This window comes from Hyperolius riggenbachi, chromosome 1 (genome assembly GCF_040937935.1).
Source record: "Hyperolius riggenbachi isolate aHypRig1 chromosome 1, aHypRig1.pri, whole genome shotgun sequence".
Taxonomy (NCBI): Eukaryota; Metazoa; Chordata; class Amphibia; order Anura; family Hyperoliidae; genus Hyperolius; species Hyperolius riggenbachi.
This window is the reverse complement of record NC_090646.1, coordinates 182,878,375-182,902,950: the sequence shown is the minus strand read 5'-3', so window position 1 is coordinate 182,902,950 and position 24,576 is coordinate 182,878,375. Positions and strand designations below refer to the sequence as shown.

General features: G+C 42.1%; 1 protein-coding gene across 7 annotated transcripts in view; it reads right to left on the bottom strand.

Moving 5' to 3' along the window:
• Window positions 1-24,576, bottom strand: part of FBXW7 (F-box and WD repeat domain containing 7) — a 312,068-nt gene that overhangs the window by 46,907 nt on the left and 240,585 nt on the right. For 4 of the 7 annotated variants that reach the window (XM_068278997.1, XM_068279003.1, XM_068279011.1 and 1 more), the window contains 2 exons: window positions 20,893-20,975; window positions 16,960-17,101 (listed from right to left, as the gene is read on the bottom strand). In XM_068278997.1, coding sequence (XP_068135098.1) covers window positions 16,960-17,101; window positions 20,893-20,975 — 225 coding nt within the window. The other 3 variants (XM_068279028.1, XM_068279020.1, XM_068279040.1) reach the window with 3 other exon arrangements.

Here is a 24,576-nt window from a genome sequence, read left to right as displayed (position 1 = left end):
ATGTACTGATGAATATTCTCATAGCATGCATGAACTACACATGTAAAAACTGTATTTTGGATGCCCACTATTGTTTGTGGCTGGATAGTGTACTGGTTAATGGCTCTGCCTCTGCCTCTGACACAGGAGACCAGGGTTAGAAGCTCTTCCTGTTCAATAAGCCAGTACCTATTTAGTAAGAGACCTTGGGAAGCACTCCCCAACACTGCTACTGCCTACTTAGCGCGCCCTAGTGGCTGCAGCTCTGGCGATTTGAGTCTGCCAGGAGAAAAGTGCAATATTAATGTTCTGTGTCTTGTTTTGTTTGCATTGTACCTTGCACAGTGCCACAAAAGACAATAATGCCTTATAAATAATAGTAATAAATTCCCTAACAGCTCTTAACTACAATAAAAAAGTCAATGTATAAAACATAGCACCTATTATAGCCTGTCAATTCATCCTCATTAATTTTCCAAAGAAACCCAGGTGTGACTAGTAAGATAACAAATGTACACAGAGGTGAAGAGACAGGCCCATAAGCTAGAGAGCCTTCAAGTGAAAGACTTGCCTAAATAAACCACCTTCTCTGTTCTGCACATACTGGTTCAGCTCTGCAGACAGCTCTAGTACACTGCATGATAATGCTGCTCTAGTTTAAAACAAATGAGGGGTAGCAGAGTTCTTGGAAAACAGTTAATATAAGAGCATACTGATTTCAGAAGAACAAAGCCAGAGTTCACGATTATTTGGATGCAAGCATTTCTCCCTCAATGTGGGCTTGATTTGGAGAGAAAATCACATGACATATGGCCAACGCTCTGGGGGTATTTACATTCAGCAAGCAAGATTCAATAGTACGTATAACTGTCATCCCTATCATATGGTGCATAGACATCAGCCTTGTGTACAGGCATCAGAAAAACATGCAGATTACACGCCAACATCAGATCAATACTCCTCAATACACCCAGGCATGATTGCATCAGGATCTAATTTATTCAAGAGGAATACAGGGTAGGCTGAATGATAGCATAACGGGATGATCTTTGGAGGTCTTCGTATTGTGGTATTTAAAAATTCACCTGATAATAAACATTGTCAATAGATTTTACCAGAGGCCATATTATTGTCACCGGATCCCTGAAGTATTGCTTCATAAAGCCAAAACAATAAAGTGAAGAATAAGTAGAAGCTTCTTGGAAGCTTTTTTATTGGTTTTGTAATAAGAGCAGCTTATATAATGAAAACCATTTAGAGTTTTATTATGAAAGAACAACTCAGAGACTACTGCTCGTCAATAAGTTTGTATACCCCCCCTCCCCCCATCAAATAAATACAACACCTTGTCAGCTGCAACAGCCTATAACACGGTTTACATTTTCTATTATAACTGAGGTTACTGACTGGGGGCATAATAACTGTATGGGGAGTAAAACCCTAAAGCCCCATCTACACGATACAATTCCACGTGTGATTGATCGAATTTGATTGGATCAATTAAATCCGACATGTTCGGTCGGGACTGAATCGTTAGTGTGATCGATTTTGGTTAGTTAATGCAAAATCGACCACACTATCGATCAAGTCCCGATCGGACATGTTGGATTTTATCGATGCAACCAAATTCAATTGATCACAGGTGGAACTGTATTGTGTAGATGGGGCTTAATAAACTATATTGTGGGAGCAAACCATACAGTCAATTACTAATATTTATAAAGCTCCAACATATTCTGTGGCGCTGTACAATGTAAGAAACCAAACAAGGGATACATAATGACAGGGCTGTGGAGTCGGAGCAATTTTGGGTGCCTGCGGTCGGAGTCGGGAAAAAATGCACCGACTCCGAATCCTAATGAATTTGTAACTGTAATTAAAATAGAAAATATGATAAAATGTTCTATTTCTCATATAATAGTCATTAAAAATAATGTATATATACAGTATAGATACAGTAATAGCTGTGCTCAGTCCACAAAAACGAAATAAACCAATCAAAATTAGTTACTTGTGCTGCTTCAATAAAGCAGTCCCCGTATTTTTAAAGTCAGATATAAATATCTGATTGTGACTGTATATATGATTTGTACACAGGAATCTCTTATATATACTAAATAACACCTATGCTGTAAGAATAAAGCCTGATGTGTAGCTGTGTCACTAATAGAGATGGTCAATGAGATGGAAATAATTCTGCATTGATGCTGATTTATGCAAATGTATGCACTCCCTTTGCTCATGAAATCAAATAATTTGATATGTTGTTAAAATTTGGTTTGGTGACTACAAATTAAAGGGTACCTGAGACGAATAAAAAAGTAAAGTTTTTTTTATACATACCTGGGGCTTCCTCCAGCCCCCCTTCAGGCCAATCAGTCCCTCGCTGTCCTCCTTCACCACTTGGATCTTCTGCTAGGAGTCCTGGTAATTCAGCCAGTCAGTGCAGTCCAGCCACGTGCCGCTCCCACAGCCAGGAACATTCTGCACCTGCGCAATAGTGCTGCACAGGTGTAGTACGCTCCCGGCGGCAGAGTGTGTGCATGCGCACTATGCCAGACTGGCTCAAGTACCTGGACTCATAGCAGAAGATGCAGGTGGTGGAGGAGGACAGCGAGGGACTGATTAGCCTGTAGGGGGCTGGAGGAAGCCCCAGGTATGTATAAAACTTTCATTTCATCTGTCTCAGGTTTACTTTGTTACACAGTAGTACTATACTCCACATATGGGGCAGCACGGTGGCATAGAGGTTAGCGCTCTTGCCTTGCAACACTGGGTTCCTGGTTCGAATCCCAGCAAGGTCAACATCTGCAAGGAGTTTGTATGTTCTCCCCGTGTCTGCGTGGGTTTTCTCCGGGCACTCCGATTTCCTCCCCCATTCTAAAAACATACAGATAAGTTAATTGGCTTCCCCCTAAATTGGCCCTAGACTATGATACATGCACTACACGGTACATGCATAGACATATGACTATGGTAGGAACTAGATTGTGTTAGTGAAGAGACAATATATACTCTGTACAGCACTGCGTAATATGTTGGCGCTATATACATACTTAAATAAATCAATAAATATGCACTCCCCACAGAGCTGCAGGGAATCCACTGAGAATGTTGTGCACAATGAACAGAGAAGTGTTGTCTGTCACCCATAAACCTGGTTCAGATTGTGCATGAAGAATGTGTAATAGAGGAAGAATCTCCTCATTCCCCTGCAGAGCACTTGCACATCACTCTTACATCTACCCACAGTTACATTGCCTAGGGCCTTATCCATGTTCAGATTGTGCATGAACAATGTGTAATAGAGGAAGAATCTCCTCATTCCCGTGCAGCGTACCTGCACATCAAGTTACATTGCCTAGGGCCTGATAGATGTAAGTACTCTTACCAAGGACTAGTTTTAGTCTAAAGGGAAATAAATATAGTAGTCTACATATCCTTCTCACTTCAGTTGTCTTGTAAAATTCCTAAGCGTTGGCAGTTAAGAGACGAATTTCACGTTACATACATACTTTTAAGCAACAAAATTGTAATATGCAAATTAGAGGAGTCTGAGTCAAGGAGTCGGAGTCAGTGGAATCCTAAACTGAGGAGTCGGAGTCGGTGGATTTTTGGACCGACTCCACAGCCCTGCATAATGATACAGACAATGATATACATCAAATATGAACACTGGTACAAAATACAGAACAGGTGATTACAATAGCAGGTGTAACATGATGGCAGTTGGAAGATGGTGTAATGGTTAAGGGCTCTGCCTCTGACACAGGAGACCAGGGTTCGAATCTCGGCTCTGCCTGTTCAGTAAGCCAGCACTAATTCAGTAGGAGACCTTTGGCAAGTCTCCCTTACACTGCTACTGCCAATAGAGCGCGCCCTAGTGGCTGCTGCTCTGCTCTGGCGCTTTGAGTCCACAAGGAGAAAAGCGCAATATAAATGTTATTTGTCTTGTCTAGTCTAAAATGTATAACAGAGTGCAAGCAATTAAAATAACATTCCAAGACACAAAAGGGTGAGAGCTCTGCCCTTGCGAGCTTATAGTCCAAAGGAATGGGGTGGAAAGAAGAGGTGGTGGAAGTATACAGTATATGTATAGGCAGTGCGTGATTAGGTTATTTAGTGAGGAGTAAATGTAGATGCGAGGTTGAAGGGTGCATGGCCTAAGCTAGAGAATATGCTTCAACCATGTCTAATTACAGTCCATCTTGGTTCCCACTTGCAAAGGATCAGAACAGCCCGTTCAGTGTCCGCTCTACTCTCTCGTCCCATTCACATCTGGTGCGTAGGAGTTTCCCCTCATAGGTTTCTATGGAAATTGCATCTGCTAACCGGCAACAATGCAGCAGGACAGGACTTTACATTCTATTTACTGTAATGCAGCAAATGGATCCATTAAAAATAGCAAGTGGAAGCACAAGCTATTTTTAACTGCGGATCCTTTTGCATGTCCGTTGCTGCTTTACCAAAGACGCACCAAACTGGGCATGTTTTTGGTCTGAACCGAGACTAAAGTAAAAGTAGTCATAGTAGTGTGTTATGGTTAAAAAAAAAAAAAAAAAAAAAAAAAAGGTTAAGGCTAGTGATTCATAATGATTTGTGGTTTGACTCGCTATAAGCAATTAAAAAAAAAGTGAATGCAGCTACATACTGCTTTTAGGAACGGTTTCTAAACAGGTTACATCTATTACCAGCAACTAGGTCACTGGTGCAGGATACTGGAGAAGCTTAGACCCTAGTATGTATGACCTATTGCTACTACTTTAATTCTATAGGACATTTCATGGAGTACCATGTGATCTGTATTTAATTATCCGCCTGGACATGGCCATGTGACCACATCTTACGTCTGCCTCTTGCTTTACCCCACACAGGAAGTGAAGTGATATTAAGACTGCAAGCAGCGAATTAGAGATCAGTAACTTAAAACTGATCCCTAAAGAGAGTTTATACAGAATGAATTCATCATGTCTAGTTAGTTGTGATTCAGTAAGATATGTTAAAACATTTGCAACTGAGAGACTTCACAGAAAAACTAAAGACTGTTGATTTGCAATTGTGATAGACCATGACAACTGACATATACTGCAAAATGTGACTGCATGTGCTGGAATGTTGGAATGGCCCTTGGATCCTGCTCCACCAGTGGCTGTATAAACACAAACCAGCAGCTTGGCAAAACATTCAAATTTACCATATTGGGGGTAGGGAGGGAATGTGCACAGACACCACTGACATTAACTTGTTGGTGAGGACAAGGTTTTTTTTTTTAAACATTCCAACTTCTCTAACAACACTCAGATGGTGTCTGCAGGGAACCAACGTGTATAGACAGAAACAGCTTCTTGTCCAACCAGGAAAAATATCTCAACTTAATTGTGACTCAGTTTCTGAAGTTGGCAGAGCCAGTATGCAAATTTGTGGTTTTTATAAACCAGACATGAAGAATAAATTATCTATTGTTCTTGGCTCCAAAATCATTAGGAGTCGGTGGCAGCCATACAGTACTTATGTGCTGACCTGTTTTTTGTGTATTCATATTTGTATGAAGAACAACAGGCTTAGTTCACCTGGGAGCAAAAGTGCGCACAGCACTCAGGTTCTACATGCTCTCTTGAATGGATGACCCATAGTCACATAATTTATTGCTTCTTTTACATGCTTTTCAGGTTGGAGGAACTTCCTGGCCAAAACAGACACCGTGTCATAATCCTGAAAATATACGGCAACATGTTTTGATTTAAGTCAAGGTGCAATGTTTGCTAAAAAAAAAAAGTCATCTTCTGCTGAGCCATAGAGTGATCTGGTGGAAGGCTACCCACTAGAAGTCATAGCAGAGGGGGTCTCCAAGCTTGATTTATACTGAAAGCATAGCGGAAGTCAGTATAGCTTTTTACAAGAATGCCATGCACACCATCAGTATTTAAGACTTTAAAGCCTCTTTAACCAGTATGCTCTCCAGCTGCTTTCTTTATATTGTGGCCACATTGCAGAGATCATTTTTGCTTATAAGGAAAGGAACCATACCTATGTTTCTGATAAGGATAACCACAGCAATAAAAACCCGAAGGATAGTTTAAAGCTTCCTGATCTACCCAAAGGCTGGATTCACAGTAGTCAGTTGCCCAACATGTGTTTTAATGAGTGTGAACTGCAATGGAGACTGGACATAGACTTTAATACAAAGCCTGCATGCAGCAAGTTAGAATAACGCGATCCGTTGCAATGCAGTACTGTGAACAGGCCAATCGAATTGTATGGGCATCGAATTGACATTCAGAATTATTCTGCAATGCAACTGACCACTGTGAACTAGGCCTAAATGTTAAAAAATTGGTTTGGTTTTTTTAAAGCAGTTTCAGACAAATGTTTTTTCTTACAGCAATATTAGACCTGAAGGCATGGTTAGATTGTCTGTGCAGATAATGGAATTGTGCCTGTTACTAAGAAACCAGCAGGATCTGTAGCCACATAGGCTTTATCTACTTCTCTCAATAGATTCGTTTTAGCTTCATTCAGACCCAGCCTAACAACAAGCACAACACAAGTAAACTGATGCAAATCAACAGTAGCCCCCCACCTCCTTCTCAGATATGAGCATTTTAGTAAGAGGGCTTTTGATCCTTTGTAGCCCCTTACACACTCCTAGGAGTTCTGGTTCACCATGAGCTTTCTGGGTAATCTAACTCTGGGTGCTTCAAGTCCTACTACCCCATTAAGCCACATTGCAATGCACTGATGAGGATTAACCAATTCAAAACAATCTGTATGCATGTTGGATTATTGAGGCTCTGTACAAATTAAACTGATACATCATTGCATTCCAGCGGTTCTGGAGGTGTGGCTAGCTTACATGGACAACAAAGAATGAATGATTTGCATATTCAGCAGTGAAGCATTGTGGGAGACATATGCTCACTTCAATCTGAATAATCGCAAACGCCTGTTTTAGGAAGGCAAGCTTTTGTTTTGCATAACATTTTAGTAAGAGGGCTTTTTGGTCCTTTGTAGCCCCTTAAACACGCCTAGGAATTTTGGTTCACCATGAGCTTTCTGGGTAATTAACACTGATATGAAAGGGGGGGGGGGGAGCAAAATCCCACTAAGCAGCCTCATTTGTGCTATTTCTGGGTGTGCAAAGCATAAGCGGGGAGACCACGAATTTACAGGTGATTTTCTGACAGGTAAACTTGATAATATTTCACTTGTCAACAAGATGGTTGCAAGATGGGAAATAAAAAAAACTAAAAAAAAAAAAAAAAAAAAAAAAAAAAACCTTCAACATCTTTAGATGTCTGCCCAGAGAACAGCTTTAATGAAAGCCTTTAAGCAGTGACCTAGCAAGAACAAAGTAAATTAATAAGTAATCTTTTTGCTGGCAATCAGAAAAGGGAAGGCCTTGCATAGAGAATACAATGAAGCTCAGCAGCACAGACTGAGATCTCCCAGCACAACAAAGCTAATGGGCACCCAAACATTAATAACTGAATGTTCCACATCTGCGCCATGTGCTTTATTTCCTCTGAGTTCCGCTCATCAAAGGATTTTAATTTGTTATGCAAACACGGATTCAAAAGGAGAGGAACATAAAGAATAGGAAAGGGCAAGCCGGCTTAGGTACGGTTTCATGGCTCGGCGAATATAAAGGTAAAAGATAAAACAAAAACCTATTTGTTGCACAGACAAGGCTTGGAGCATGCAGGTTCATAGCCAAGTAGGAAGTTATAAAAAAGGAGCACCGGATGCTGCTAAGGGATTAGCAGCATTAGGAGAGACTGTTGAACACAGAAAACAACTGAAACTGCTTGAACTATTGGTCAGATAGGTCAGTGTATAAGTGTCACAGTTCTCTGCATGGTACACAATGTAAAGAAGAAAATGTAATTCCCATCAGTAAGAGTGCATTTATCCATATGACTACAGCCAGCACCAAATAGGTCTATTGCAGCCCAGCTGCTGATTATGTTTTATTCACAACCTGTTTTTATAGCCAGACTACAAGCCATGCTCAGCCTGCATGTAATATGTAACTAAAAGAGTGGGATACCAGCAATTTTATTTTAGTTCTGAATATAGAGATAAAAGGGTTATGACCTTTGTCACATGACTACTGCTATCTGGTTTCCAATTAGGAAAATAGCATCTGAGGGCCAGTTCACACTATGAACGCAAACTGCTAATCGCACCCGCGATTTTTGCAGCAATTTACGTGAAGATTCCCATTTAACAGAATGAAAATCACTTCCCAAACGTTCCCCAAAGCACTGCAAGCAGCACGTTTTCGCCAATGCTACAGTGAAAATGATCCCAGAGGGATAGGCTACAGCGCTTTGCTGATGGCCAGCGATCAGCAAAACGCTGAAAACTGCCCAAGTGTGAAACAGCCCTTCACTTGCTGCTGCGTCTAGGGCTCTTTCACACACATGGCAAAAAACAGCACGTATAGTTCAGTAAGAAATCGAAATTGTTTGGATGAGGTAACAGTGCACTCCTACCCGACCCCCAATCGAGATTTTCCATTTCTAGCCAATATCGAGAGAGATACTTTCAAACGGCTCCTTCTTTTGTCTCTGACCCGACAGCTAGATGTAAGCCGTAAACCTCCTGCTCTGAGTCTGGTAATATATGTTCAAAGTTTGGGAAGCACTTTGGCAAACGTGAAAATTTGCATATCTCTGATGATAGTCAAAGACGCTTAATTTTTTGATTAAATTAAGTGTTTTTCTTTTTAAAGATATAAAAGCAGTTTTTTTATTTTTATTTTAAAGGCGATAAATATTTATCAATTACCAAATACAAAAACTGTTTTATTTTCTTTGTAAATTCAGTTTTCCGCAGAACTACTGCATATGTACCAAAAATGTACCGATACTACTGATGCCAGAAAGATCAGCAGGACGCCAGGTAACCAGGGCTGTGGAGTCCGGAGTCAAAGCAATTTTGGGTACCTGGAGTCGGTGGCGTAATAAACTGAGGAGTCGGATGATTTGTGTACCGACGCCACAGCGCTGGTATTCTTTAAAAGGAAATAAATATGGCAGCCTCCATATCCCTCTCATCTTAAAGTTTCCTTTAAGATCAGATTTGCTAAACAATAGTTATCTGGACTTAATTATGCAATATCCAAAAACTAGGCTCCAGACCCAGTGAGTCATGGAAGAGGATCTCCAATCCAGCCTAGAGCTCAGAAGAGACAACTGCCTGCTTGATGGATGCAGACAGACAATACAATTGCTGAAAGCTGTGCACACCCTCCAGGGCGTTGTGGTGATATAAAGATAAATCGCACTCTGGAAACAGAGGTACACTAAAGTACTGGTCTTTTACAAATCCAAAGTCTGAAGATTTAGTTACTGGACTGAATAAAATCCTTACTTCACACTAAGATATATCCTATTAATGTCCATTTATGGAGGATTTTCCTTGTCAAGAGACATTCCATTATTCAAGCTGCAGGACATTGGTTCACATCTGAGAGCCTGGCCATACTCTGCTCTGAATAAGCATCGAGACAATGGAATGATTTTTTCCTGCTACTGTATTTTCATGGGAACGCCGTCCCTGTTTGGAGCGTGAATGCCCATTAATCCCCAAAAGCAGTGCCTGATTATGTGATGAAATGTAAATTTGCATACCACAGCCCTACCAAATGACCGGAATGAATGGGAACTAGTAATTACAGCTTGAGGCTGAGGGAACTGGGAAGAAGGGCAGCTCATGGCTCTTCAAACAGAGCAACTGTTGAGGGAGAATCGCACAAATAAAAACACTAGTATTGTGGTGAATGGTGGTAGGATCCTTCTCTGTAATAGAATGGAGGAACACCTGGCACATAGCCCAGATGCTTTAGATAATTACCTGCACACCCCTCAGCTCAGATAACATGTTGGGGCTTGATAACTCAAACCATTCATCTCCTTCATAGCTTCCCATTTGCTGTTCTACTGCTGAAAGCCTCTTATTTTCCCAGAAGGGAAGCAATTATCATAGATAAAAGAACGCATCCTTGATGGTAACATGACTGGAAAACACCCGGATGACGTGGATCACTGACTTATCTCTGCTTTTGCCTTCGAGCTGTAGATGTTCAGAGCCGCCTTCCTTAGACAGGTCTCTACAACCTCGTGTTTGATGGTCTTGCCCACCAAATGTTTTTAGAACTCCTACAGGTTATTGCAGCAATATCATTAAATGGATGTGATTTACAGTGGCCCACTGTGGCTTGTTCCATCATGCTGGGCATACACTTATTAGATGTGGTAAACAATCAATATCTACCTGAAGTCATTTTACACCTTGGATATTAGTTTATTAGATATTACTTCTGATCCCAGCGGGCGCAAGCTTTGTACTGTTCAGCGCAAAACACTGCTATAGCGCCTTGCTCTTGTGCTGCTCCTGCATGTGGTCCCTCATACTCATGCCTACTGAATCTTCCCTGCCAATAGTTAATCGATAATATGAATGACCACTGACAGAAGGGGGTCTCCTTTTATTTTCATATATATTTTTGTTATATTCAAAGTGTTTATCATAAGTAGAGTCTAAATTATTAAAAATGCCATCATGTACGCCCCATTTTAGCCTAGCTCTTGGGATACCGCCTGTATTCCTCACCCCCGTTTGTATCCCCACTTTAGGATTGGTTGACAATGGGTGCTGCATTGTATTATAATGTGCACATAACGCAACGCAAAGTGAACAAAATGTTTAATTTTTTTTTAGGGTGGCATTCAATGTAATGCAAGCCCAAGAAGCAAGTCCAAATATATTCAACTTTACGCTGTATTAATGCAAATGTGCAAGTACTTCCAACTGTACCTTCTATGTGCAATATGCAGGATTACTGACATTTCCACAGAATTTAAGCCTTGTCTACACGAGGCGATCCGGCGGCTGGATTAGCCGGCGGATCGCCTCTTCCGCGCTACCCGTCGCGTCCCCGCTCGCCCATACGTGCGTCGGATTCGATCCCCCGCTCGATTCCCTGCCATTGTCCCCTCGTGGGGAACGAGCAGGAAATCGGTGGTGGCGAAATCCGACCTGACGGATCTTATCAATCGAGCCGCATCAGCGCGTTCCCCACGTGGGGGATAATGGCAGGGAATCGAGCGGAAGATAAGCGGCGCCGGCGGGGGATCGAATCCGACGCGGGCAAGTGGCGACGCGGCGGGTACGCGCAGGGATGCGGAAGAGGTGATCCGGTGGCTAATCGAGCCGCCAGATCGCCTCGTGTAGACGAGGCTTTAGAACAATCACTGTATGAAGTGTAACAAGGTTTTCTAGAGAACATCAGAGAAAGCTCATGTTTACGATCAATTCAATGATCTGTTCATGTGATTGGCTGTTAATTGGGAGTAAATTCTTCTACTCACAGGGGGACAGTTATCAAGAGTGTCAGACAAAATATTGGTAACTGTCTCAGACATCTTAAGAAATAACTACGGTAGATAGTGCAGGTTCCTACTAAAACTGGTGTAAAATAAGAGGATCTAGGAAGGTTTTTCAGACAGTGCAGTGTGTTTGAGTGAAATTGGTGTTGCCGAGGTAACCAATACATCTACTGTATTGATACCATCAGGCTCTGAGTGAGGCATTCCACAGGGGGGGAGGAGCCCTTCACAAATCATGCCTAACCTACACTGCTGTACAATCTGTTGAAATGCTATTAAGCACTTCTTAATCTGCAGCAAATTAGGTATGGTTTTGCACTTTTCTTAACTGTAGTGTAGCTCTAGAAATTCAAGCTAAACTACTGCTATTACGTAGGATTTAAGAATGGTCGGGGGGGGAGGAAAGACTATGGAAAAGCCAAAAAGTTAGCTGCAGATCTCCTTGTGTGTTCCAGGCCTTACTGGAGTGTACAAAAGATGAGAGTCTCTCAGGGCCTTTTTCCACTAGCCTGCGATTTGCTTCTGATCGCAAATCGCAAGGTACATTAAACTAATGGAAACTGCAGCAGCAATTTCCATTAGTGCGATCCGATTGCGATGCGATTTTGGTCAAAGCGCAATCGTCGTCCTGCCGCGTTTTTTATGCGATTGAGCTGGACTATAATGAGTATAGTAGCTCAATCGCAATCGCATGGTGGAAATTGAAACGCGATTGCGATCGCGATCGCATTCCATAGTGGAAAAGAGCCCTCAAGGAGACCAGGAGGGCTTGTTATCAGTCACCAAGTTAAGAATCATTTGTAAAGTTTAAAGGTCCGTACACACGCCGGACTTTAGGCAACGACGGGTCCGTCGTTGCCTCCCGCTGGGTGGGCGTGCCAGCGACAGTCCGGCGTGTGTACGCTCTGTCGTCAGACTGATACGGCTGTTTCTGAGCGATCCGCCGGGCGGATCGCTCAGAAACAGCCGTATCAGTCTGACGACAGAGCGTACACACGCCGGACTGTCGCTGGCACGCCCACCCAGCGGGAGGCAACGACGGACCCGTCGTTGCCTAAAGTCCGGCGTGTGTACGGACCTTAAAACTCACTCACTGCTGCAGTAAAGCAACACTCTTGCTTACAAATGTTTACTAGTCATGTCAGCTAGTTTAGCTACAAAAATAATTTCAGTGTTTATAATAGTAAATCAACTTTTTAGTGCCACTTAGATTCATAACATACATTTCCTTTAACCCTAATGTAAACCGGCGGATCATCTCAGCTAGACTTTCTCATGTGCTATGTTGTAGTTACGCATGTACACTTGAAAGTGTTACACCGTGCAACAGATCACAAGAGTTGGAAGTTAGGCCCAGGCAGCGCAATACAGGACAGGCTGTTTTTCGTGACAAATGTAGAATCTAATAAACATCATGACACAATATAACAAACTATGATATTTACTGAAACTTGTACTACCCCATTTATGACACTGGATGAACACTTTAGACTGTGGTCACACAGTTATGAAAGCAGTAAACTGCAAGCATTTTGCTATACTCAAAACCTCTCATTGTCTGTCTCTATTGCTGTCAGTGGACATGAGGGGATTTAGCCACCTCATACAACGGTTTTCAATGGTAATTTTTCATGGTCTGCAATTTAAAATCCACCATGACCCACCACAGCACCCTGTACAAGTGTATACCCATCAAAACCATCTACTGCTGTCTGGACTTAGAATTACAGATACATTTTTTTAACACTATAAACTATGGTTCTCTCTCGAAACTATTTTAAAGGGTCGTCTTTATGTGACATGTCACATGAAGAGATGAACATGTGCATGTACACGTGTACTAGGTTGCATTCATTTTTTCTTCTTTATTCACACTGTAAGGGTTAAGAACGCAGGAGGGCTCTAAATGACAGTTTCCCTGCATAACTCTCATTGATAACAAATTAGGTTTATAAAAGTTTTTGAGGCTTACAAAAAAAAAAAAAAAAAGTCTGAATAAGAAGAGGAAAGTTCAACAGTATACAAGATGAACATTAAACAACATATAAACAAAAAAAAACAAACACAAAACTATAATCGTCTTGTATCGGAGTCTTTAAAAGTACATTTAAGATTTAAATAGGAAATTAAACTACAGGTTTCGAAGAAAGTTCGATTTAGGGGTAGTACTTCAGTTGCAATTGTTTATCTCATCAGTTTATTTTCAATTCAGGTTTTAAAGACACTAGCTTTTATAGCGTTTTGAAGAAAAACCACCAGAGGACTCAGTTTTAAAAAGATCCTGAGAGGAGTAGAATACGGAGGCTGTCATTTTCATTCTCAATTAAACCAATGCCAGTTGCCTGACTTCTGTGACTATGCTCTGCCCCTTAAAATTTAAAGGACAACTAAAGAGAGAATATGGAAACTGCCATATTTTCTATTAAACAATACCAGTTGCCTAGCAGCCAGACAATCTATTTGGCCGCTGTAGTGTCTGAACAATGCAGGAAAATTGTCAGATCTGACCATGTTAGTGGTTGAAAGTATTAGAGGCAGAGGATCAGCAGTACAGCCAGGCAACAGGTATTGCTTAAAAGGAAATAAATATGAAAGCCTCCATAGCTACAGCTGTCCTTTAACCTTCTTGGTGGCTCGGGGTAAGCCCGCCGCGGAGGATTTCTCAGGCCCTACTGGGCCGATTTTCATATTTTTTTTTTTTTAGAACACGCAGCAAGCACTCTTCTACCCACCGCGATACAGGCCCCTCCCACATACCCCTTGCGCAGCCTGGCCAATCGCCGCCAGGCTGTGCTATGGGGTGGATCGGGACTCCCTGTGACGTCATGACGTCGATGACTTCACTCCGTTCGTCGCCATGGCGACGGGGGAAGTCCTGAAGGAAATCCTGTTTAGAACGGGATTTCCGGATGGGCTTGATTGCCGGCGGCGATCGGAGGGGTGGGAGGGAGGCTGGAATCATGTAGCTAGCGCTAGGCTAGCTACATAATAAAAAAATAAATAAATTAGGCTTAAAAAAACCTCCCGCGGCCGCGCAGCCGCAGAACAATTAACCGCCAGGAGGGTTAAATAACTGGCTTAGAAAGAGAATGCAGATCAGATGCTTTGACGTTGGTCTGACTCCACTGGATGCATGCTTGTTGCAGGTGTGTGACTAACAACTAAAGCCATAATCTCAGATGCAGACCGCACTGCTTAAAACTGAATTAAGATTGCAGCCTCTGTATTCTTCTTAATTCAAGGGTCCCTTTAGAACAGTGCTGCAAACTCATCCTGGCTTTTAAAAATTCTAATACATGATGTTCTAAAAACTTCTATTCAGAAGTACCCTACAGAAAGTATTATCTGTTGATTTAACAACAGAACTCTGATACCCCATTGTGTGCTCATATTCCACTGGAGAGGGGTACTGAAGAAGGAAGAGGGGCGTTATTTTACTTGTGCTCATACCTGTTCCTGTGTTATGACATTTTCTCTGCAGTTGGCAGATTCTGCGGTGGCATTCTGTAATGTACTCTCAGTCAAAAGTCCAGAAATGTTTGCTTTCATTCAGTTTACAAAAGGAGTATTGCACTGCTGGCACAAATTCTAAATGTAGAAACTAGTGAGGCAGAAGTAGAGAGAATGTACAGTGTATCCAGTTAACCCCTTCACAAAAATGCCTACACTGCATAAAGTGTAAATTACACAGTGAAGAGAAAGAGTTATAGCTTAAAAGCAATATCTTCTAGAAAATATTGTGTAATGCATAGCATAGGCAATGCAGCAAAAACAAAATAAAACCTAGAAATAACAGCAGGTTTCAAAACGGGAGTGGTACTGTGAATTTTATCTGTCCCGGACGTGTAAACATTCAACTATTCCGACAGGGCAGGAAAGTGACCCTATTCAGCGATGGGCCCGGCAATCTATAAATTCCACATCACTAAAAGCATTTTTATGTTACAGAGAGCAAGGGAATCCCATAAAGCCATGTATTTGTAACAAGAAACACATTCAAAAACCCACCCTAGACATGAATCATTCCAGCATGCAGAGAATACTTCCACCTTCTGGATATACACATCATATTCAGCAGAACAATTTCTCTTAAAGTGGAATTACAGTCAAAATCTTTGCTCTGCTTCAATAAAACAGTCATACTTAGGTTTTATAGGATTGCTTTTATTTTCCACCTGGAGCCTTTTAAAGAGAACCCGAGGTGTGTTTAAAGAATGTGATCTGCATAGTGAGGCTGGATCTGCCTATACAGCCCAGCCTCTGTTGCTATCCCAAACCCCACTAAGGTCCCCCTGCACTCTGCAATCCCTCATAAATCACAGCCATGCTGTGAGGCTGTGTTTACATCTGTAGTGTCAGTCTCAGCTGCTCCCCCGCCTCCTACATAGCTCCGGTCCATGCCCCCACCCCTTCCCTCCAATCAGCAGGGAGGGAAGGGATGCAGGCGGGGACCGGAGTTCTGCAGGAGGCGGGGAGAGCAGCAGACTGACACTATAGAGATAAACACAGCCAGCTCTGACAAGCTGTTTGTCAGCAGCGTGGCTGTGATTTATGAGGGATTGCAGAGTGCAGGGGGATGTTAGGGGGGTTTGGGATAGCAACAGAGGCTGGGCTGTATAGGCAGATCCATCCTCTGTATGCAGATAATATTCTTCAAACCCACCTCGGGTTCTCTAAGTCACTGAGCTAACAGGAAGCTGCACCACACAAAGTCCTCCCAGGAGCTTTACGATTATTCTTCGATTTCTGCGACCAGAAGCTACAGCTAAGCAAATTTTGCAGATAGCTTCTGTGTGTAAGCTACAATGATTCTAAGCAGCACACTTATTTTCCTCATAATATGCAAGTTGGTTGCTTCTAGCACTAGCTCATTGTGACACAAGGAGAATTGTGATTTTTACACAAGTCATATTACTATGGAATAAAAAGCATATGACAACTGTATGGGCTTTTATTAGTGAGCTATGCCACATTGTAATTCTACTTTAACATTCTTCTGAATAAACACAGTATGGAACATTGGGAAAGATACTGGAAAGAAATTATGCACTTACATGTCTTCAATATTTCCCAGAATGCACTTACATGTCTTCAATATTTCCCAGAATGCTATAGGCATTCAGTTAGTGAGGTAGCACGATACTATTAGAAGGTAGTACCTCTTTCATGTGTACTATAATTTCCATTTATAAATGAAAGAGCCACCTGCAATTTTTTCTCTATTTGCAGAATTAAAGGTTACTGTAATCCAGAAATGAATATCCTACAAAATGCGGAGTTATTTGGTATCACAGCCAAAACTGAACAACCTGCAAAGACTTTCAGATTCGGTTAATCATTTTCTAATCTCACTCTCCAATAGGTGCATGATGGGATTACTAGTTAGAAATGGTGCAGTGACAAGTGATGGTAAGCAGAAGGTGCAGTGTTGCCCATAACTACCAGATTCTATGGTTCCCATGGAGGATTAGAAAAAGTAGCTACACTCTGCTTACACATAGAACAAGAATAATATTTTACAACTGCACATTTCTGGAGGTTATTGAGGAAAAGCTCTTGGAAAGTGAAAGGGATTAAGAAATAGTACCTGGAACGTCTTGAGCCATTCTTGCAGGCCTGTGGGAGGTTGCACTGATGTAATCCTACGCCTCTGCTGACCTTGTCCATTTGCTGCCCGGAGGTCACCAAACGTTGTAGGAGTTGCTGAACATGGCACAAGCCCTGTTGTGCTGGATATGCAAAGGGGAAAAAAATTAAATAAATGGAAAAACCTTAGGATGCATATACAGTATATTAGCAATAGGAAACCAGAACATCTTGCAGGGATTTTCTACTTTGCTGAAAGTATAACCCTCCCCCACTACTTGGCTGATGCAGAAATGTGGGTGTCTCGAGTATGGACCTCTGCCAGTTGTCTATTTTGTGTGTGTAAATAGGCACCTCTGAGATTCTTAGAGCTTTCTGGCCTGTTTTGGCACAAGGCAGATCTGGCATAGAAAACAACTGAATGTATTGCTAGAAAGGCAAAGCAGTTCCAAGCATACTGCACTGGAAAATGGGCCACTAGTTTCAAAGAGTTTCAGGATCCCTGGAGTGACATCTTTCATGCAGGGAAAATATCAGACTTGTCTGGCTTACACTGGGAAGATTGTTGTGGTTCTGCATTGTTCAGTCAGTAGAGGAATTACTGTCAGGTGTTCTGTTAACTGTCCAAGTAATAGAATTAAAGCGGAATATAACCCTGCATTTCAACTTTTCTCTAAAATATTATTTACAGCATATTATATGCAAAAAGCATTTTTTTTTACTAGACCAGCATTGGAAGGGTTAAACACAGAGGTTTTAAGTTCCGTGCAGACGTTCAGATAGTTACATTCTATTTAGTTAGATGTATCTATTGATAAACAGTTACACACTCTTTGGCTGTCCTCCAAGCTCCTTCTCAGTGAGAGAGATGAGTCACAATAAACACTTAAAAGATACATATTTGTAAACAAAAAGTATCTAACTGAAGTTCGGATGCGTCTGCAGAAATCTCTAGGGACTTTAAAGCCCTGTGTAACCCTTCCAATGCTGGTCTATTAAAAAAAAAAATGCTGGTTGCATATAATATACTGTAAATAATGTTTTAGAGCAAAGTTGAAATGCAGGGTTATATTCCGCTTTAAAATAAAGAGATTGTCATTTCACTATAATGTCAGCATACTGGTGAGGGAGATGTCCGATTTGATCCTTTGAGGTTCGAATCCAGGCTCAAGCCTGTATGTATAACAGTAAGGAGTCTTTAGGCAAGGCACCAATATCTTCCACAGAGCTCTACAGAGTATATATTGTCTCACCGCTTAACTGTTGCTCAGAGGGGCTCACAATCTAATCCCTACCTAGTCATATGTATATGCATGCATCATGTAGTGTATGTATCGGAGTCCAGGGCCAATTTTGGGGGAAGCCAATTAACTTATCTGTATGCTTTAGAAATGCTGGAAGAAACCGGGGTGCCCAGAGGAAACCCATGCAGACATAGAGAGATCATACAAACTCCATGCAGGCAGTGCCTTGGCTGGGATTCGAACTGAGGACCTAGCCCTGCAAGGCAAGAGTGCTAACCACTGCGCCACCCTGCTGCCGTAATGATCCTGGTCACCCGTGGAGCGCTCCCTAAGTGGCTGCAGCACTGAAGCACTTTGAGTCCGCCAGGAGAAAATCACAATATAAATGTGCTGTGTCTTGTCTTGTGTCTAGATTCATATATATTTGTTGTACTAATGTACTCTGCTAGTTTTATCAGTATATACAACAACTCAGTTACCTGCTCCACAAGAGCTTGAAATCAGATATTCAAACAGCAGCCTTGCATACAGAACCACACACCCTATGGCCAGCTCCAGTGCAAGACATGTCAAATACCAGAATGTTGTTTTGGGGTTGTGTGAGGTTGCCAGTACATTTGCAGAAGTCCATGTAGACAAGCAATGAAAACACAATCTTCATGTAAACTGTGCCCCTTTATTACAAGCAAATGCTATAGGCAGAGGACATCTGAACTCTTACTTTACTGTATAATGATTCTGTCAAAGAAGCAGGCTTCTCTGTAAATACTGAGACACACTAATGTTTTACTTACAGCAAGAACATGGAAACCAGCAATTAAACTTGCCTGATTTCCAAACACATTTTACTTACTTGCAGCTAAGGAAATCTGACTTGAGAGAGGCAGTTTGGGCTGTCACTCAAAAAGCCAGGCCACTGGGCGACAATGTCACGCTTCTCGAGCATGTAATCAATTTCTCAGGCACGTACATTTATAGCTAACACTCCCAATGGGCATGTACTCTACCCTTCGCTAATTTACTACTTAGCCCCACTCTATCACAGCTTGCGGTTTAACGTGCTGCTCAACACGAAAGGGTTAACAGTGAAGCCAATTCAATTGATGACTGCTGTTTTGTCTGCTGCTTCCAAGTTTATTTCTGCAATCCATTTCATCATTGATTTTACACCAAGCGGATGCGCAACATTAGATTTATACGTAAACATCCAAAGTGCTTCTGCACAAACTGGTTCCAGAATGCTTGACTATACGATGCCATTTCCCCCTCACTCTCCTTCCATATCTGATGTCATGTGACCCAGTATTCACATATCAAATCTGCAGCAATTAGCACTATTGGAAGCCCTTCGGGGTGGGAAATCCCTCTTGAACTTCTGCAAAACAACAGCTTTGCCTTCTGATACCTTTCAGAAGTGAGAATTACTCTGGGGTCTTCTTAGGATTCATATAAAACACTTTTACTTTAATTGCGGTGTGAAAGCTTTAGTGAATTATGGTAAACTTCACACTCTGGGGTATCAGTTGGTTGCGGTCTTGTAAGACATAAATAAAGCTTCCCGCTGAAAATGACGTCACGTATCATTTAAATTATAAACATGGAATAAGCTATACCAGCGGGGAATTTGCCATTTGTGAAAACAAATCAGTAGAACATAAGCAGAAAGTTATTATTAAAGCCGAATTCTAGTGGTAGACAGAGACTCCATAGGGGATCTGATGAGCCGGCATCTCGTAGGTTAAGTGAATAAGCCTACTGTGTAAGGGCTTGCCACGGCAGGGAGCTGTGAGGTCATGCAAATTTCAGAGTGAAGCGATTAAGTGTGACTGCAGAGGACAACTGTGTGAAGTGGCAGTGACAGTGGGAAATGGCTAGGGAAGAAAGCATCAAAGAATAGCTCGGGCTTCCTTCCACTGCGTTAGGCACAGCTTTGGACTCTTAAACGCAAATAAGCACCTTGATTTTAGAAGTCACATGGAATTTGTTGGTTCATAACTGCATCAGTTACTAGACTGGCAAGATTCTGCTGCGGGATGCTTGTGAATGAGAAACTGCCGTACTGATTGAACAATAAAGACACCTGAAGGGAGGTGGGAGGGTATCTCACTTGAAACCCTTATGGAGCATTAGCCTGGCTGTCACAGGTCAAATCTCTGCATGCAGCTAGATGTTCTCAATGCAATACAATTAATGTAAGTGCTTGCTAAATGTTTTGTAGACCAACATAAGTGGAAGTGTTTACAAAGAGTTTCACCCTTTTATTGCACCAGCACCTTCTGTGGGGATTTCCATTTCAATTGGACCACTTGCTTAGTGCAAGGTAGCTAACATGATAAATAGCAAGTGAATACCATTACTGTACACAATCCAGGCAATTGGTAATCAAACGATTATATCCTATTTCCTGCATCCTAAGCTTTTTTTCAAGCAATTCATTTAAGGACACAGCTCAGCTAAGAAACAGCCAAGTGTATTTTTGACCTCCATGACAAAGACTTTGTTTGCATCTTGTAAACTTGGATTTTCATCGAAGCCACCAATTAATCTGCTGATATTCACAAGCAGAAACTACCCTCTGGAGTAGCAATGAAAGCAAAGCTGTGTTCAAATCAGAGAAGAAGCTGGGCAGCTGGTGAGACAGGATGTACACTCCAGTCATGACCAAAGCAGCTATTATTGAATTTAATTACCTTGTGTACTCTGAGCCTTTGCAGGGCTTCTTTCCCAAAGAGAAAGAGCGGACCTCAGATCCATGGTCCAACTTTCTCTTCATCTGAAAGCAAAAAAGGAAAACAAACAAAAAGGCATAAAAATAGTGCACCTGTAGAACAGCCAAAAGCAGGTGGGAATGGGGAAAGGCATAGGGGGATATTTCAAAATAAATTACATATCAATGACCAATATAATGTATCACTAGATCGCTAGAGTGGAGTGATAAAAAGGACCAATAACACGCAAAACCCTTATTGTAGCCAAAGTATCAAATATGGAACACACTTAAAAAATATATATATGTGCAATATATGGATGTATGTACAGAGTGTATACAATTCCTATTCAATACGCAGTAGGCTGGATTGTTTTATTGAACAGTCCCTCTACCGTACTATTGTTGTAATAACCAGGCTCTGAATACTTGTTGAATGACTTAAGAAAAAAAAAACACAAGCTATTGAATATACCATTCAAGCTTGAATATTTTGCTTTACTGTTTTTTTCACCACTTTCAACACAAATAATGAATCAGATGTATGATAACAACAGAACCTGCCAATGCTCAGGTCTGAAAATAGAATCTTTTGAAGCAATCTCAGATTTGCATGTCAAATAAGTTTTTAATACAAAATGACATGCCCTCCATTTATATGGATGTGACCTGTCATAATGAGGGAACGGTGACTGCTGAGAGGACTCATGTTTGACTGTGCTGTGCCAACATGCGGTCCTTCTTCCAGAGATGAAAGCCTTGTTTTACAATTATGTAGCCACATCACTCATTTTAACTTCAACAAGTGTCTGAAATTAGCTGGTTACTTCTAGCACACATAGCCCCACCGGGAACAGCCTTGTTCTTACCAGGAGGGTCTGCCAAGTAATTAACGTAGTAAGTCATTAAAACAGGGGTTTGTTCGGGACAACTTCAGTCATCCACATCATATAACAGGTTTCCCACAGGCTGACTCTAGTTGTTCCATTTTATGTGGGAGGCTCATTTAGAATCAAAGTTGCATAGAGAAATACATTTAGACAAAACAGCTACTTTCAGTCAAGTGTCATCTTTGATTTACCTGTCTACTTTGCAATTTGAAGGGAGGGGACGAAAAAAACAACTTTATTTACAAAACAAATCAAAAAATATTCATAACACCTCAATAAATTTCACAAGGTGAAATGGACTGTAAAAATCTTAGGGCTTTACCGGGATATGTATTCTTGTGTTTTGAGCATTTCTCCTATAAAGTTACTAAATTGGATTCAGTATAGTACAGTGGCAGAGGCTGAAAAATAGCACAATTAGCATTCAGCACCACACTCTGCAGCCGGTTAACCTTGTACAAGAGTGCTTACAAAAACCTGTAGACTGAAACTTCTCAACCTGTACATCCATCTCCCTGATCTTATAGCCATTTGCCACTTTGGTGCCAAGGAAAGGCACTGCCCATGCAGAGAAAAACAAAGCCTTCACCATCCTAGGGTCATTATGCACATAACAGATCTCAGCCTTCCCTACTACTGCATCTTTCTGTAAAAAACAAAATCACAATTCACTTTGCTAACTTGCCAGTCTCCATCACCCAGGCTAGTAAAGCTAACCTGCACAATCAAGAGATATTCGCTGGCCAAGCTTCACAGATGCGGGCAATGCGTTATTTTAACCTTGCCAGGGGATTCTTACCAGACTTGTGGGAAGATAGCTGGAGAAACGTTCCCATCCTGGAAGTTTACAATACTGCAAAGCTGCAGAAGGCATTTTTATTAAGGCACGGATTTCCAGGTTTTGATCATGTATTCAGATCCCGGCGAACAAAAGTCCTTGGCACTCAGAAGCAGGATACCTCCACACCCCGGTGAAAAATCAGATAATAAGTGGGATGCAGATCAAGGTGACCAGACGATAGATAGTACAAGAGGAGAAGAGCCAGCTGAGATCTCATGCCAATGTATGTGTTGTGATCTGCACTGGGAATGCCATCTGCAGAAGCAGGAGGGGAGGATGCTGGGTCTGTCTAATCACACACCATCTCATCACCTTATTCTGCATCCCCATTACCTCTCCCCTCTCATCAGCTCCAATGCAGACTTTTCCTCTACTAATCGTTGTGCCAAATCAACAAACAAGAAGCGACTGCAGCCATCAGCGACCCTGGCAGCAAGTGTGTCACATCCCGACAGGATGGCAGAAAGCACCACTTACTTTATAAAAGATCATCTTTAAAGTGCCGTAGAAGCCCATGATTGCGGGAGAGTGTGCGGCAGTCTATTACAGTATTCCCTGATGATCAGTGGATGCTGGATGTCTGGCCACTGCGACTGTTGCTTTGCGAAGAAGAAGAGCAGCTCCTCTGTGCAGGTAGGTATGCCGGAGCACGCTGGGATGGGGTGGACATGCTCGGACACGTTGCGAGAAGAGGAGAGCAGAGCAGGAGGCTGGCAGCTCAAACTCTACACAGTAGCAGCAGCGCAGCCAGCGCTTCCCAACACACACGCACAGAGCAACTCCAGGGACTGAACACGGGGGAGGGCCGACCAGCCGGGGAACCGGAGGGGGGACACCACGGAGCGGAGCCGCTGCACGGATTTGTTCAAGCAACACGCAGCAAAGATCGGATTACATCTCCCCCTCCTGGAAGGAGCTGCAGTGGTGCAGTCTGGGCTCCAGATCTAGCTACACAGCCCACACATCAATTATATGGAGATTCGTGCAGCCTGTTAGCACAGAGCAGAGGGAGGGACATGGGAGGGATGAGGGCTGCCACAGATCTACCTTCCATCTGCCCCGGGCTATTCCACATCACCCATGTGTATAGCGGTCCGCTCCCAGCTTTCCGGGGGGAGAACAGGCGACACGTCTCTGCTCTGCAGCAGCTCAGTGCGTGCCTCCCTCCGGCTACTGAACCCATCATCATTAGCTACACATAGCGCCTGAGAGCTGCCTGCATGATGGATGCTCTATGGGCAGCGGGGACAAGTGCGGCGCACCTATAGCTCTGCCACAGGCATGCCAAGCACACCCGCCATACATTACACATGGATTGATGCAATGCTGCTGCTGCATAGGAGGAACTGTGGCGTGCTCACTAATCATTGCCGCCTGCTCACAGGGAATACCCAATTACTCTACGGCCAAAAGTTAAATGCTCAGTTCCCTTATAGCACGGCTATAGAAGCGGCTTGGGCGATGTTTTATATGAAAAGCATATTCATTTCATAGTAATGCCATTATTGCTTTTACCATAGTGAATGCCTCCATTCATACCTTTTTGTGTGGTAACCAAATTTATGACATAAAATAACAACCATCGCATTACTGATTTATTTTTTTCCCCTCAAGCAAACATTTTATAGAGATTAAAGTTTGGTAAAACAGTACGGCAATACTTTGTTAAACGTTCTGTAAAAATGTGCTATAAATGCGTTAAATCGTTTTCTGTGGAAAAAGTCCAGCAAACACAGCTCAAAAGGCTCTAGATGACATATAATTGGCAGTAAAGTGAAAAATAGCGCCAGGTACTTACAGTTGATTAAAAAAAAAAAAAATCAGTATTTAATGTTGAAACAATATTTTCTTTTTTCATTATAAATTCAATTTTTTGCAGAGTTTACCTCTAAAATAATGATAATTTCAGGCAGAAAACGTGAATGTGAACGTGGTC